Source organism: Mugil cephalus, chromosome 8 (genome assembly GCF_022458985.1).
Source record: "Mugil cephalus isolate CIBA_MC_2020 chromosome 8, CIBA_Mcephalus_1.1, whole genome shotgun sequence".
Taxonomy (NCBI): domain Eukaryota; kingdom Metazoa; phylum Chordata; class Actinopteri; order Mugiliformes; family Mugilidae; genus Mugil; species Mugil cephalus.
In genome coordinates, this window is record NC_061777.1 from 22,963,210 (window position 1) to 22,980,252 (window position 17,043).

At 40.7% G+C, this 17,043-nt stretch overlaps 1 protein-coding gene across 1 annotated transcript; it reads left to right on the forward strand.

Annotated features, from left to right (window-relative positions):
* The first annotated feature begins 939 nt into the window (after window positions 1-939).
* ift81 (intraflagellar transport 81 homolog) lies at window positions 940-16,502 on the forward strand. Its single transcript, XM_047592518.1, has 18 exons — window positions 940-1,356; window positions 1,495-1,598; window positions 3,723-3,903; window positions 3,995-4,084; window positions 4,219-4,284; window positions 4,576-4,686; window positions 5,209-5,293; window positions 5,850-6,013; window positions 6,104-6,199; window positions 6,938-7,084; window positions 9,860-10,009; window positions 11,944-12,072; window positions 13,217-13,306; window positions 13,931-14,017; window positions 14,125-14,196; window positions 14,346-14,431; window positions 14,698-14,743; window positions 15,841-16,502. Exons 1-18 carry the CDS (start codon window positions 1,213-1,215, stop codon window positions 16,021-16,023), a joined length of 2,031 nt encoding a protein of 676 aa, XP_047448474.1. The 5' UTR covers window positions 940-1,212; the 3' UTR covers window positions 16,024-16,502.
* Window positions 16,503-17,043: the final 541 nt, after the last annotated feature.

A 17,043-nucleotide genomic window follows, 5' to 3' on the forward strand; every position in this document is an offset into this window, starting at 1 on the left:
TTCTCGGCTTGAACTTGCTCGTTTTACACGATTACATGATTTTCGCAGCTCACAGGCGATTACGTTTTATTTAGTTTTTTCTTTACTACACTTCACGAAGATTGTTTTGTTTCCCCCCACAAAGTGACAGCTGTAAGGTGACAGAGGCAAATGCAAATAGAATAAAAAAGCAATATAAGACAATAAATATGCAAGATACATAACAAACTAAAACATCGCACGAAGTATTTAAAATTTGTAGAGGTAAGATGGTTACAAATAAATTATCTTAGGATTGACCAACCCTCAGTGGAAAGAGTTATAGTGTTTGATGGCCACAGGCAGAAATTACCTCATTTGGTGTTATGTGGTGCATTTTGATAGTATCAGTGTATTGCCAATAGGTAATTAGGTACTAAGGTACCCCTTAGACTGGCCAGTGTGTTGTGAAGACGGTGAAAGGAGTTGTCCTTTCTGACATTGTGTTCAAAGCGTCCAGCTCCATCTCTACAACATCCCTGGACCTGTGTTGTTTTTTTTACCCTGTTAGCATCCACCACTCAGTCTGCTGTCCCAGCATGACATGGCATACAGGAGGGCCCCCTGGCCACCACAGACTCGTAAAACACCCTCAACATTGTCCGACAGATATTAAAGGACCTGAGTCATCAGAAAACCTCTGAAGGTGGCAGGACTCTGTCTGCTAGTTGAAGAGCATGGCGTAGATGGTGAAGTGGAAGGGGGCGAGGACTATCCCCTGTGGAGCCTGAGTGCTGCTGCCCACTTTGTTTGACACACCATGTGCAGCCACACATACGATGGTCTTCAGTCCAGTACGTGATATGATTTATAAACTCTCAATATGTACATAGTACATCATAGTACATAGTAAAACAATATTAAACAATTATATTGAACGCACCACCAAACCTCCTTCCTGTTAGCAACCAATCCGCGAGCTCCTTTGGTTTCCATGGGACTGACAACAACGGCTGTGTTTCTGTCTGCTAGCTAGTTAGCTAGCCGAAGATTAATTAATACGAACGGACTCAAATATGTATTTTTAGCATTTGTGAACTTACCGTTACGTATTTGGATATTTGGATATTTGGATATTTTTAAGGATTGGGAAGCTGAGCTAACGTCGACGGGCAGCTCGTTTAGGTTAGCGTTAGCTGTCTGATCCAGAAAAAAAGAATACGTAAAACTGTTACCGTAAACAAATTAGCCAAGATGAGTGAACAGCTAAAATTAATCGTTGAACAACTTAACAAGGACCCATTCAAGAAAAACTTTAACCTCATCACTTTCGACTCCCTGGAGCCGATGCAGCTGCTGCAGATTTTTAATGATGTTCTGGCTGAAATAGACCCAAAGGTGAATTATTATAATTAGTTTTGCAAACTTCTCTACTGTAACTTTATGTCTAATACGGATGTACAGTATGATCACGTCTTGATTTAATCTTTGATAACTGCCGTTAACTGTTTGTGTGTTTTTTCTTTTCATTTTTAGCAAGCTATAGACATCCGTGAGGAAATGCCTGAACAAACTGTGAAGAGAATGTGTGCTCTGCTGGGGATGCTGAAGTACAAACCCCCTCCCAACCTCTCTGATGTGTAAGTATTTTCAGCCAATTTCGGGGGAAACAAATATCATGGGATCATGGCACCGGTCAGTGAAATATCAGGCAGTTATGAACATTTTGTCTTCAATCAATCAATCAATCAATCAGTCTTTATGTATTTCATATATAAAAATGCAACACAAAATGCTTTACATTAAAAACAAACACCCCTAACCGTCCCATACATTCATTTAAGCACACACACACCAACACACAGTGTACTACACACATGCGTAGGACGTCAGGGTCCGCGAGGGTCGATAGGGTAAAAGCAGCTCAGATAGACAAGAAGGCCCAAGGCTGTTAAGACACTTAAAAACTAGTAAAATTGCCTTAAAATCAACCCTGAAACGCACAGGGAGCCAGTGTAGCGATTCTAAAACTAGTGTTATATGAGCCCGCTTTCTGGTCACACGTGCAGCTGTGAAATACTATTTTAAGGGAGACCAGAAAGCAGGGCATTACAATAATCTATACGACTAGGAATAAAAGCATGCATCAGCCCCTCTGTGCTCGCAAAAGAGAGAAACGGGCGATGATAAAATCCTATTTTTGTGGTGTTTCTAATATGTGGAATAAAATCAAGCTCAGAGTCAAAAAGGACGCCCAGTTTTTTATACATTGTCATAGTTTAAGATCTTTTAGTTTTGGTAAAAGTTTCTTTCTCTTGCCTTCAGGACCAATGATTAAAATTGTGGTTCATCCTAAAACGACACTGACATTGTTTTAATTTAATTGGATAAAAAAAAAAACATTTTTCTAAAAATTTACTTAAAAAGGGTGAGTTGGGTACCGATCTATACTCTTGTTCAGAAGGCAGTGGGGAAGACACCTGTCTGTGGAGAGCACTTTACAATATTTAAAAGTTTGAACTCAAAGAATCCATAAAATGTTTTTAAAAGCGATGTGGGAATAGGATCTAAAAGGCAGGTTGTTGTGTTAACTTGGGAGAAAACTCGACCAAGCATTTCAGCTTCAACCAGGACAAAATGCTCTAGTGTTTCCTCAGGTAAAAGTAACGGTTCTGGTCTGTTAAAAGCAACATTGTTTTGCGATTTAAAAAAATGGATCTAATGACATCAATCTAAACACTGAAGTGGTCTGCAGAGTCCTCAGAGCATTTGTTGGAATCATGGAGGACTTTTTAAAATCAGGATTAGTTAAGAGACTGATTGTAGAGAAGAGGAATTTATGGAATTTATTTAACTTCAAAGTTTAAAAGCAGGAAACATGAGCTAAGGTGATGCTAACGGTCTAAGCAACTTTAACAAAGAAAAGTTGTGTTGTCTTGACAAATGGGTCAGAGCATCTCCAAAACTGCAGCTTGTGTGAGATGTTCCTCATCTGCAGTGGTCAGTACCCATCAAAAGTGTATTATGGACGGTAGGGCCAGTGTCACAACTGAATTTGGGGCACAAAGGCTGGACTGTGTGTCCTGATTCAACAGACAAGCTACTGTAGCTCAAACTGCTGAAAAGGTTAAAGATACACAAATGTGTCAGAATACACAGTGCATCACAGTTGTTTTGTCAGGGTGTCCATGCTGACCTCTGTCCACTGGGGAAAATGCCTACAGTTGGTACATGAGCATCAGAACTGGACCACAGAGCAGTAGACGAAGGGGATCTGATCTGATTATACACATTTCTTTTACTAGGCAACACGTGTTATCAGTATTCACTATGGTAAGAAGCAAAGGCAGCAGGATGCTTTGGGAAATGTTGCTGGGATGCTGCTGGGAGACTTTGGGCCCTGTAGCCCAGGACATCAATCCACTTGAGATAAACAAATATTATTCCACAGAGTGACTTGATCCAGATATATTGTCCTGAGACTTTTTGTCCTAATTTTTGTTCATGATAATTTGATAGTTTGCATTATTGCATTGTCTATGACAATGACTATGACAATGGCAAAGAACTATCCAAAGTCTTAACTTAGCAGTTTTCTGTTCCAAAACACAATCATTTCTGACATTTGCAAAAGAAAAGCTGGTTTACCTGAATGCTTTACATTCCTAGTGTAATATAGAAACATACCCCAAGAAAATTCTTAACATGTCTGAACTGTTGGATGCATCATGTGCAGAATTTTCCATATGTTCTCTTTGTTGCAGGAGCAACTTCAGGCAGGGTTTGGTGACTGGTAGCAAACCTGTGATCCACCCGATCCTCCACTGGCTGCTGCAGAGGCTTCCTGAGCTGAAGAAGAGAGCTTACCTGGCTCGCTTTCTAATGAAGCTCGACGTGCCCGCAGAGTTTCTCCAGGACGATATCATCAATGACACCTATCACCAGGTTTGTCAAAATATTAAAGTTATGATCATTTCTGAGCTTTTGGACCTCCTGCTCACCTGAAGGGTAAGCAAATAATGTTGTGTGTTCACAGTATGAAGATCTGGTGGAAGGCTTTAAGACGTATCATAAGGAATGTGAGCAGCTGAGAACTTCAGGCTTCTCGACAGCAGAGATTAGAAGGGTGAGTCTGTCTCAATTACTTTAAAATGTCTGTGTTAAAAACTATTGATGCTAAGCTTTGCAAAGTATATGACTCACATCCTTAAGCTTAGTTGATATATGCATTAAAGCTGTTCCTCTTTTCTGCATGAACAGGACATCAGTGCCATGGAGGAAGAGAAAGACCAGTTAATCAAACGTGTTGAGAGGCTGAAGAAGAGGGTAAGGCAGACTGTTCTGGGAGGTGCTGTCATTCTTGTAATGCTTGGAGGACTTTAGGATTGACTGAGGAATGAAAACATGACCCCAGACAATGTATTATCAGCTTCTCTAATAGACCTGGGAGGGATGTGACAGGCTGCGAGGCTGTCTTAACAAGGCTGAGAAATAATGAGGTGTTGATTTAATGGGTCTTAACATGTCCAAAGGTGAAACCTGACTCTGAGAAGTGCTCAGTTATTTCTGCTCACTGTGTGAAAGCTTACCACCAATGTTACCTTCCCAATCCACTAGGTGGAGTCAGTGTCCAACCATCAGCGGATGCTGGAACAGGCCAGGCAGCTTCGAGTGGAGAAGGAGAGAGAGGACTCACTGACGCACCAGAAACAGGAACAAAAGAATCAAGTAAATATTTACCAGCTAACAGTGCACTGTGTGCTTTGCAAAAGGCAATATACAAATGTATTATTTCAGGTGCTTGAACAGGTTTAACAGTTGATGGTGTAACCGCTGTAGTTGTTGCCTTTTTCAACTCCACATACTTTCTTCCTGTTCTCATGTCTTGTTTGACATAGTCATAAAAAAGATACGAGTTTGTGAAAGACCAAAAAAAAACAAATTCTATAAACAGTACGCTCTTAAATATTTTTATTGAGATGGAAAATAAATGAGTCACAGTTTTGATAAACATTTCAGTTCTTTCAAGGCAAAATGCCAAAATCCCACCAAGCCTGCTTGTCAGATTGGAATATTTATGCAAGCGATTTGAAGACGTCACCATGGGTTTTTGCAGATGGACATTTCACCGACCAAAAAAACTGACGTATTGTTCACGACGACAAGAAGATGAATCAATATTTAAGTACCCCCCCCAACCCCACCCCACCCTCCCATTGCCTGTATTTGTAATTGTTTGTGTTTATTCAGCTGTTTCAGGCAGAGCAGAGACTGCTGAGACTACAGCAGCAGTTGAAGGATTTGCGACAGGCAGCAGCAGATGCCAATCCAGAGAGTGAGTACGCTGTCCTGCTGCTGCCTCTGCAGGGCACAGCTGGATGGGATGTTCAAGGGCACAGAGGAGTGTGAGGGGGAGACTCTCAGCTAATAGGCTTTGATTTGTTGAGACCCTCTAATTATCTTTGAAGTGCTACAACAGAGCTTATCTGATGTTGAAATTGTCTCCTTTTGTTCTCTTCCAGCACTGGCCTCTTCAATCAAAGTAGAGATTTACACATTTGCAGTTTCTAAAATTACACGTGCAGCGCAGACAGAGACAAAGCTGCACGATTAAAGGCGCTTATCACAATTGCAAAAATCATGAATTCTAATTGGGGTTTCTGTTGTTCAGCACAAATGCTTGTCTTTCTACAATAACATTTTGAAAGATTTCTCTTTCAAAATGAAGTTTTCATTGTTTCTTGCAGGACATTAGTGGTATTTTTGTCCGTTTTTATCTGTGCATATGTTGGCATTCCGGTTGATTTAAGTAACCAGAGCCAGTGAATGCCTGATGGTGTTTCAAGCACGTCAAGCTCAACGTGTTTAATGAAAAGCTCTCTCTAATTAAGGCTTAATGAAGAGACTGGATGAGGAAATCAAGATCAACTCCTACATGGTCTCAGAGAAACTCCCCAAAGAGCTGGAGGGCATGAGGCGCACAGTGCAGTACCTTCAGAAAGTGGCATCAGAGCCTGCAATGGGTCAGGCTGAGGTACAGGAGCTGGAGGACAAGGTCGGTACCAGAGTGTGGTGTTATTCTTGTGCATCTTCATACGTTGCATTGTGTTAATTTCTGACTGAACTTCAATTTGCTCATTTACAGATTAAAGAAGCTGATTCTCAGATAAACCAGCTGATTGAGAAGAAGATGATGAGAAATGATCCCATGGATGACAAACTGACATTTTACAGGCAACAGGTGCTTTCAACATTGAATTGATTTTTTTTCTTTCATTTTCCTTTTTATCCTGCAAGATCTAGGCTCTGTGGTGGCTGCTGAGAGCGATGTTAAAGCCAAAAGAAACTAACTTTTGGTCGTCCTCTTCTTTGTTTGTCATGTAGAGGATTGTATTTCTTGTACAACTTTATCTACTTCCAGGGCCTGTGGAGGACAGAAATAGATATGAAAAAAAGATATTTGTAGCATATATTGTAGCATATATTACTTCGGCTGACAGTTCAGGATGACGTTGATGTTGTACCGTATACTGCAGGTGTAGCTGGAGGCCTTACCTCTTAATCTGTTCATGTCCTTGCTAGAACAAATTTAACTGCAGGCTAAATTAAATAACCTAGTTACTGGTATGTTTTTAAAAATGAATTGTTCGCTCGTTAATATTGAAGAACCTGAATACGGTTTATAACTGTGTTAATGGAGCCTCTGTTCAGAGTCTGTTTGGTATACATATATATATATATGTATTTTGTATATGCAATGTCACACTTGCCTAAACTCCATACAAGTCCATGACTGGGTATAAGGGTTATTTTCAGATTTTATTCTAATCCAAAGCTTTTTTTATTTGGTGCCATTTCATAACCATTTCTTAACATCATTCCTCGATGATCAGACTGTTTCATTTTCTCATGAAGGAGTAAAAGTGAATCAGCAGAGCTTTTTTTCTCATACTTGTATATTTGCAAACACGACTCTTAGGCCTCCATCATCATTCGGAGGAAGGAGTCAAAGGCAGAGGAGCTTCAGGAAGCGAGGGAGGAGCTGGCTGCAGCGGAGAGGGAGCTGAGGCAAAGAACCAGCCAAGCACAAGGCTCAGATGGGGAAGAGGTCATTCGTGGTGATGAGGTACATGGTTCCAAGGGCTTCTCATTGTACAGTAACACAGCTACAAAATGCCAGTCATCTCTGAATCACATCGTGTTGGCTGGAAATTACATTACAGTAGTCTGAGTTTTGTTTCCGGGTGGAGAAAAATACATTTCCCCCATGATTTTCTCTTTTGCATCTAAGGTAACACCTAACATCTAAGCTTTATCTAAGTTTGGACTACAAGATTTGCAAACCTCAGAAAACACAAGAGGCTATTTCTGTTCTTATCCAAACACAGACGTGCTCGCTGTCTAATGTTACTTATCCCCTTTCCCTACTCTGCACCACATTCCCATGAAGAGCCATAAATAGAACACAAAAGAGAGAAGACCCAGAGCAAGGAACTGTACGGGACAAACTTCCTGAAAGCAGGCTTTTTCCTTAATCCTTAGTGCAATAAATCTCCTAATTTCAGTCAGCTGGATATATTAAAGAGATATACGTAGAAACTTTGGCTTTATTTCTGTCCTAAGACGAGGATGTAATCCAATGTTACAGACGCATACCATGATCTGCTGTGAGCTGTCACATACAGGAGTGTTACTAAACTATGATCACAGAGAAAAAACATAAGTCAGAAATTTCTCCTTTGTTCTGTGCATATATTAAGCTTCATCACTGACCTTAAACAGTTCTGCGTTAGCAGAGAGACGCTGGTGAAAGGAGGCTGTACTGTGGCTATATAAATTTTCTGGATTCAAACTTTTATAGCCTGCTGTTTGACCCATGTTTATATCTGTGAGTGGAGTGCTGGTCTTTCAGCTGAGAGAAAAAGATTGACACCATGTTTGAAATTGCAACAGCTTTTTTCCCTTTTCCCTTCTGACTGTTGTCAATCCCAGAGGATGGTGCATGTGCGTTTAGTTTCAGTGTCGTGCTGATCCTGACCTTCCCATGTTGGGTAAATGAGCGGATTTCTCAATGGGAGACATTAAACGTAGCCTTTTAGTATTACTACATTATTGGTATAATATATCTGCAGCCTTTTCAAGCCTCAACGATTCCTTGTATCCTTCAATTGGTCAATTTTGTTGAGGGAAATGTGGGTTGTTCCATAGCACAATACTTCCACTGGCGAGTGACAGAGGAAGTGAAATATCAGTGGAAAAACTGCTCCCAACATGTTTATTCTCCACAGGAAGAGAAGAGAAAACATTCATTTAAGCCACGCTGTGGAGAAGGAGAAAAATCTTTGTCACACGAAGAAATATTATCAGATTCTTTCAGGTTTTTTAAGTGCTACCAGTATCACAAAAGTTTACATGTATTTGAATTGCAGTCCGTGTGTCACACCAATTAGGATAGTGCATAGCAGTTAATTTGAGACTCTTTAAGTCTGTTCCAGTTTATGAGAGGGAGTTGTTTGTAGAGACAGAGAGGCTCTTGAGACTGTACATGAATGAAGTAAATGGAAAATGTTTTGTCAAACACATCTTATCAGACCCCTCTGTAGTTTTGGGCCATAGGCCACGGTGGAGACGATCACTTTATCAAAGGTATTTTCCATTCTGACCATTATGTGTCACATGCCACCCACCAGCTGCAGGGTCACTCTGAGAGGGATGACTGCATCTGCCCGTCATTGGTTGGCCAGTAACAGGAAACCATTTTGTCCACTAGTCTCATCACACTGGTTAAATTTCATCTTGCTTCAGTACTGAACTCCTTTCTCTAAATAAAAGTAATTAGTTGAATGTTATTCTTTCATTCCTACTGTGTCCCTTGTGGAGTTATTAGCAGTATCCTCTGCATAACTCTTGTTTCCGTTCACTTCTCTGTGTGCGTGTGAATGCGCTGCATGTGGGAGGCATGTGTTACAACCGAGCTGTCGTCCAGTTTAACAGCAGTTGTTTTGGGGACACAATGTCGGGGACACTATGCAGTATTATTCTGCTGTGCTAATTCCTCTCTCAGACACATTTGCCCTTGATGTCCCAAAATACACAAAGAATAAATGAAAGCACACACAATCGCACACATACACACATGCGTCGGGCTTCACGGATCCCCAAAGGACATAAAGCACATTCTGTGATTTCTGGGGCTGTTCTCCCGTGTCCATGTCCATTTATAGCTGCTCTTCATTGTGGAGGAGTTTCAATGTGTCCCAGCAGACAGTTGGGGTGGGGAGTGACTGAACATCCACTTAAAGCAGTTATTCTGTCAAATGAAGCTGTTTGCTGAACATAGCTGGCTGCAAACCTGAAAGGATCGAGTGACTGTTTCAGATCATGGCACGGCCCCGCAGTCACTGCTGTCCTCTAATCCCTTCCCTCCCCTGGCTCTGTCCATTGTCTTCTCCTGTGGCCTTTCATAGTACCTCAGCTGTGCTGGACACCATGCCATCAAACATAAACTGTATTTATACCACCTTCACTGTATTTTCCAAAGAAGCAGTTAGTTTCTTGGCTGTTTTTATAATGACCCAGCCTATAATAATTTGTGTCTTTTTTTTTGCCTGTTGATTTGCCTCCATGTAAACACATGTCAGAGTTCTTCCCAGATATGACAGGCAGTCGTTTGTATGTTTTGTCTGTATGCTAGACAAAGTTAAGGACTGGTGAACATTAAAGAGTTAGACATTTCTGTCAACTAATAAGGAACTCTTTATCCAATGCACAATTTTTATTACACACTTGTAAAGGCCTTTAAGTGTCACTGTGGTGTCTTAAAACTGATATCACAAACTGATATAAAAGTGCTCTTTTTAGTCGAAGGTAATGTTGGATTGTTTTCCTTTGTCCTTTCTAGCTGAAGCATATGGTGGCAAAATTGCGCAGCAAGGGAACAGTGTACAAGAAGAAGCGTCAGGAAATTGCAGAGCTAAAAGCAGAATTTGGAGTTCTGCAGCGAACGGAGGAAATTCTAAAGCAAAGACACGAGACCGTCCAACAGAAACTGGTAACTCAACTCTTTTTAATTTTCATGTAGAAATGCAGACTAAAGGAATATGCTAATTCTACCAAAACGTCCAAAGGACTGTGATTGACGTGTTGTGTTAAGTGTTTCAAACTCTTTTATTATGCTACAGTATAAATGACAAAAACGTTTTGTATGTAACTACAAGGTGAGCACTCATATGTTTCCTTCTCCTTCGTACTTTCAATAGCTTGTGCAAGAACAAGTGTTAAAGGAACCCCCAGTAATTATCTGCATGTTCCATATTTCTACCTGGAAGTCCTCCTAGCTGCTCCTAGCTGCTGAAGTATCTGCCCAGCTCCCTGTCTGCACTCATATACTGCCATTCCAAATGTGCTGTACTCACTTGATCTCCAATCCACGCAGTTTGTGTTAACAGTGAAGTGGCAGAGGCATTCCTGGAAATGGCTTCACACCTCTGTGCGGTCCCAGCACCTGACTTGTTGAGAGGCCGTCTGACGCAGACTGAGCTTCTATTTCTGATGGCTGCATCTGCTGCCCGTCCTCTATTTGCATCCCACACAAGGATTTGTTAAAGCGATTAAAGTTTTCCTTTTGATCACATGTCTAAAGCGTCCCCTGTAACACTGATTGTCGTGTCCCCTGTAAGTGGGCGGGATAAAGCAGCAAGTTCAACATTTTGTCCTCGAAGCTGATGTGTTAGGGCCTGTTTGGACCTTGCATTTAAGATCCGATCTATCCAATATCAAGTGACCAGCATCACCAGGCGTCTCCAAATGTGTCTCCAAATCCAATCTCAGTTTCACGCTCTGTATGTAAATAAACCCTGACATCATCTTCAGTGCAGTTGAGTATTTTAACAGCTGATGTCTTTAATGGATCTCTACCGCTGCTCCAGGAACATGAACACTGCTGTTTTATTTGTTTGCGTCATGACTATGGACGTGTTATTTACTGATGTCTGTCCTGATGTTAGACCTGAACTAAACTCTGGTAATAACTCCTACCCGGGAAGTTTCCATATGCACTGTAATCTATCTGCTAATACAGGCTACATCAACAAGACCGCCTTAGTAATTAACACAGTCTCACACTCGTATACTGATACTTTCATTTCTAAATTCTTACTTTTTATTTAGTTAAGAGCTACGAGGACAGAATATTTTAAAATGTTCTCATTACTTATGACTTACTGTGCTTTTTCCTTTTCCTTTATCATTTATAATAGAGATCACGTGTTTTTTCTGAATGAAACTTCAGCTTCCGTGTGTGTATTGTTTACCTATTAAAAATAGTCCAAGGGAAAAAAAAACAGTGCAGACTGTGTACACCCTTTCATAGAAACAGTATTGACTGATGGTAGTGGCCTCTTTGATCATGATAATGTGCCCTGCCTCAAAGTAAAATGGTTCAGGACTGGTTTGAGGAACAACAAGAGTGAGTTCAAGGTGTTTTGGGCCTTATATGGCCAAGATCCATCCAGTTGACCATTTGTGGGATGTGCTAGACAAACAAATCCAATCCATAGAGGCCCCACCAGGCCTTGACGTTCCTAAGAATCTGATGCTAACATCTTGGTGCCAGATACCACAGAACACATTCAGAGGTCTAGTCCAGTCAGCACCTTGATTGGTCAGGGCTGTTTTAATGGCAAAAGGGGGAGAACATGGTATTTGTTTACTGAATAATTTTATGGGTGTAATTCAATCCTTTCAGATCAGTTCACATATTGCAGCTTTCTTGCCCGTCAATCAATCTAGTGTTTTGAGGTGTCACACAGCAAAATTTTAAATTGAGACATTGAACACTTGTTCAAACTGATGTACATTGGATTTGTCGCTCTATGATTTATTCTGGTAACACAAGGAACTGGGAAAGAATAATACTAAGTGGCCATTTTTGTGATAACATTTTTGAAAATCATGCCTCTGACATTTTTGTTTGTTTCCTTAAAGCAAATAGTGGAAGCTAAGAAGGGCATCTCTGGCTACAGTGACACTCAAGAGGAGCTGGAGAGAGTGTCCGCCATCAAGAGCGAGTTGGATGAGAAGAAGGGCCGCACTCTGGATGACATGTCTGAAATGGTGACTATAACAGTAGTAAACACTTAATGTGAAAGGACGCTGAATTCAGTCTGTTTGATGAAAACATTTTTCAGATATGTATTAAGCCGTTTTCACTAGCTAGTAACAGACCAGTGATAATGTGAGTTTTAAATTTCAAATCTTCATGTACAGATGAAGCCATACATTTACATACATTAACACAGTATCACAGTTACTGATATTTAATCCTAATGATTAGACAGATAAGATGGGTCCAAAATGTACATAAATTCAGTTGGCATTTAGTAGCGTTGCCTTGTTTAACTTGTGCCAGGCGTTTCCAGTAGCCTTTCACCTCCTGACAGAACTGGAGTCAGATTTGTAGGCCTCAGTGCATGCTCATGCTTCTTTAGTTCTGCCCACAAATTTTCTATTTTAATGAGGTCAGGACTTTGTGGTAACCACTCCGACACATCGACTTTTGTGTGCTTAATCTGTTCTGCCACAACTTTAGAAGTATTCCTTGGGGCATTGTCCATTTGGAAGACCCATTTTGACCATGCTTTAGCTTCCTGGCTGTTATCTTCAGAAGTTGCTTCAACATCTTCTTGTATTTTTTCAAGTGCACCAAAGTACTGGACAACATGATGCTGTTACCGCCATGCCTCCATCTTTTCCTCTTGACATATAGGTGGTGATTATGATCAAGCATTACACTTTTAGTTTCATCAGATTCAAATTCTATTTAGCTGCTACACCGCTGTGTGACAGGTGATGGTCAATTACAGCATGAATGCTAAACATTATCTCAGCATTGCTCACAAATACCACATTATCTATCATCCTAGCCACGCTTCTGTATCACAGCCAGGAGGAATGCACCCATTGGGCTGTGCTCCAAGCTACAATGAGTTTGTTGATCAGTTTGGCAGCTTGTACAATTGGCAAACTGCAGCTGCATCCCTAATGATGGTCTCAAACTTTGCTAGATTCAGACTGATAGTAGATCATTGCTCTGGCTGAAAAGATGTTGATCTTATTTGTCAGCTTGTGTTTGTCCAATCAGTAATCATGCTGTCTAACTTGTTTCCTCTAAAGATGTTTGAAAATTTAAGTATTGAATGATGTTCCCTCTAAGTTCCAATCTATGTAAGATTTTAATGCAATGGGCTTGGTTTTACAGGTGAAGAAGTTGAACTCAATGATAGTGAACAAGAAGTCGGCTCTAGCACCAATTATAAAAGAACTGAGGTCACTGCGACAGCAGTGTCAGGTGAGCATCTGCATCATAATACCTTAACTTCAAAGGTCCTCAACCCATATCAAACAGTTTGAATACAGAATCGAGCACATTTAAATTAGGATTGTCAACTACCACTGGGGTTGGACTCTCAAAAGACATCCCACCCAAGAATGGCATTGTCAGAATCTGTGGGTAACTGATCATATCTTAAAGGGCAATCGTTATTTCAAAATATAAAAGTGTCCAGTAACACAATTTTCAAACATGTGGTGACATCAACCAGGTAGGTGTTAACTTGAAATATGTGTTATCAAGGACAAGGAGCCATTAGGAATAATTTACATAGGCCATAAATAAAATGTGTTACGGGAAAGCCCCCACACGGTGCTGAGCTAAAGCACAGGATTACATTTTCCTACACGTGTTCCCGGAATCGAGCCTCCATCTCACTGAATAATGTCTGCTAATGAAGCGCTGCAACAGGAAGACATAAATAGACTTTGTAAGTTAAAGACCTAAAATGCCAGCTGTGATCCTATGCTGATGTGAAACAGTATAGGAGTGGTGTGACAAGAGTATTGAGAATAGTGTGTTTGGATTTGTGTCATATGTTATACTATAATGGGTTTGTCTCTCTTTTCTCCGTCATAACAGGAGCTAAGCCAAGAGTATGAAGGAAAGAAGGCGCAGTATGAAAGTTGCGCAGCTGGTTTGGAGAGCAACAGATCTAAACTGGAGCAGGTATAGTTACTGTACTACATTTGATTTAGTCTATGTCCTCTTGTGCAATATTTAATGTCTTTGCCGTAGTAGCTTATTACGCTCGTCTTCTCATTTTTCACTTGCAGGAGGTGAAAGCGTTGAGAGAGGAAATAGCACAGAAGGAAAACCAATACCATTACATCATCTCCATGTCAGAGGTAAGTAATAATTTAGCTGATAGCCACAGTGGGGGTATTACCCATAATAATTTCTGTTCACAAGCCAAATTAGGTCAAATTAGAATTTATTTATTCTCAAACAAATGGCATTTTGCGAGTGACAGTAAACTTGCATCTCTCCTCCACAGATCATTGAGATGCAAATGCAGCGGGCGGCTGAAGAGATGAAGGCCTATGTGTCCTCTGATCCACAAGAGAGAAAGAAGGCCATCAGGTGAGCGTGCTGATCCAGGTCAGCCATCTGCTCTCAATTTGAATACCCTTTTTACTTCAGGAAGCTCTTATTACAACAAAGTTAATCAGCTGTCCCTTTAATTCTTTCCTCACGCAAAGAGAGGGCTGTCAGGAATGCTTTGTCACACTTACAGAAATAATTATATGCTGACACACCCCTACTTTATTTTAAAAAATAAATGAGTGAGATCAGCACGAGAAATGACATTGAATTTTATATGACTTAACTCTCCTGACTCTTTTCAGGGAAGTGTACATGAAGAACATTTCGGAACAGGAGTTACTTGGCAAGGTGAGAAAAGTGTCCCGACATGCTGAGCTTCAATGAGATTCAATGAGTCAGTATCTGGGAATCTTCATTTACTCTGTCAAAAACATGGGCTGAAGACAGGCAAGTTACCCAAGGAATTTTAGTGAAGCATTGCAACACTCACATCAAGGCATCATCTAACTTAAGTCTGATCTGACAGGGCAAACAAAGCACATCGTTAAGCAACATTAGAAAAGTAGAGGTTTAGGTGGAATGTTTGACTTCTCTTCTGGTAGTGAGAGTTATAGCACATTGTTATTGCCTGCATATGATGTATGTCTACAATCCTTTTATATTAATAATAATAACAATAATAATAATAATAAGAAGAAGAACAATAAATTTTGTTTACATAGCGCTTTTCAGGAACTCAAAGACACTTTACAGACACAAGATAAAAACAGAAGAACACACTGAATAAAACGTGTGTGAGAGCGCCTATAAGTTTATTAACTTCTTACAGTGTTTTCATTGAGGAAAAGCCACTCTATTGATATTCAGGGTTTCTGCTTGCAGTGTCTCAATCCTTAAAGTGTGTTTTCCTAGTTGCTGTGTATTCCAGTACACAAGATTCAAATATCTGGTGTACTGGAATCAGCAGAGCAATTTTCTAGAGCTGTTGACCTGTGTGGCAAAGGCTTCAATGTAACAGACATTATTTTCTATAAGGTGGGTGTGCAGAATGATACTACATTTAGTATTTTGGCATTTAGACTTAGATGAGCAGCAGCATCATATCTCTGAATTCCATGAAGTAGGATTAGGCAGTAAGAGAATCACCCAAGGTGTCTAGAGGCTGGTGATAGTGGTGGAGTAGCTGATGGAGTTAGTAGATGATGGAGGAGATGTCTGATGAAGATTACTGGGACGACCAAAAAGAGGTGGAGACAAGGAAGGGGAGGGTTAAATTCAAAGCACAGTGACGACAAAGTGATTGGCTCAGAGAAGCCCTGCATCACCATAGAGGAAAGGAAAATGGAACAGAATAAAGTCACAGATCCTCGTTACTGAACTTTTGAACTTTCATTGTGAGGTGGCAGTTTATTTGACTAATCGCTGCTTTCCTTTGTGAACTTTAGAAGTTGCGCGAGGAGATGAAAATGGTGACGGAGAGCCACAACGAAAACATGGAACAGATGAAGCTGTGGTCTGACCTGGAGAAGCTGATGGAGTGCAAGAGGCAGTGCTTTATAAAGGCACAGAGCCAGGTCTCTATTGGCCAAGTTATCCAGGAAGGAGGGGAGGATAGACTGGTGCTGTGAGGCATGATCACCTACAAGTCCCCTACTGTACTCTATGTTTAGCTTTATATGCTTTAACTTCTGTAACAGCTTTAAATCTGTTGTTGGGGTTCTTTGCCCTCTCCATTCTCTCTCTTACTCAGCTCTTTGAGTTTTACTTCATTGTTTATGTCATGTGAAAACCAGACTGCTAACATCTGGGGACAACACAGGCTAAGATGACACAGGGGACTCCACAAGGGACACATCTGTAAGAATGTTCGTTCAACCAACATGTCCAGAGATAACAACAAACAAAGTGGTGCACTTGGGACGTCACTGTGGTGAAGTGTTTTTGGAAACTGCTGCCATGACCTTGAGCAGGGATTGGGATTGCAGTTTTGGGAATTCAGCAGGACCAGTGCTGCTTTTGACACCGAATCAGATTATTCTGCTGTTAAACACTAGTTAGATATTTGTATTGTCTATGTATTTCTATTAAATATATTTTATATTTGTTATGCCTTATGTTTGATTGTAACCGAGTTGCTGAAGACATGTTCCCTGATTGATTGTAAGCAACGAATGAGACATGCAGTGAATATGTGCAAGAAAACACAAGACCTGTCTGTAGAAAGAGGCTGATTTGATGTTTTTATTTTGGTCCTTTATGCCTTTATTTGATAGTGGAGAGAGAGAGGAGGTGATGGGATGAGGGGAAAGAGAGGACATGCAGCAAAGGCTGAGGTAGATCTTGTATTATCAAACACACACATTTATGGTCCCTGACATCAGTGACAGAGGCAAGTACCTTGAACATACTCCGGTCCATCATAAGCAATGTCCACCACCCTCTACATGACACCGTAGCCAGACAGAGAAGCTCGTCTGCTGTCTGTCTGTCCTGCTCCATGGACAGGTTCAGGAGGATGTTTGACCTCCCTGTGAGGACCCAAATGGACTGTAGTCACTGCTACTGCCACTACTATATACTTTTGAGTGCAATAATGAATAAATTATCTATCTACGAGCTTTATCAACTAGTATTATATATAACTCAAC

Coding starts and splice junctions, on each gene's coding strand:
- ift81 (XM_047592518.1), top strand. CDS start 1,213: ATGAGTGAACAGCTAAAATTAATCGTTGAACAACTTAACAAGGACCCA. Junction 10,010..11,943: donor AGACCGTCCAACAGAAACTG/GTAACTCAACTC, acceptor GTTTCCTTAAAG/CAAATAGTGGAAGCTAAGAA. Junction 14,197..14,345: donor ACATCATCTCCATGTCAGAG/GTAAGTAATAAT, acceptor TCTCCTCCACAG/ATCATTGAGATGCAAATGCA.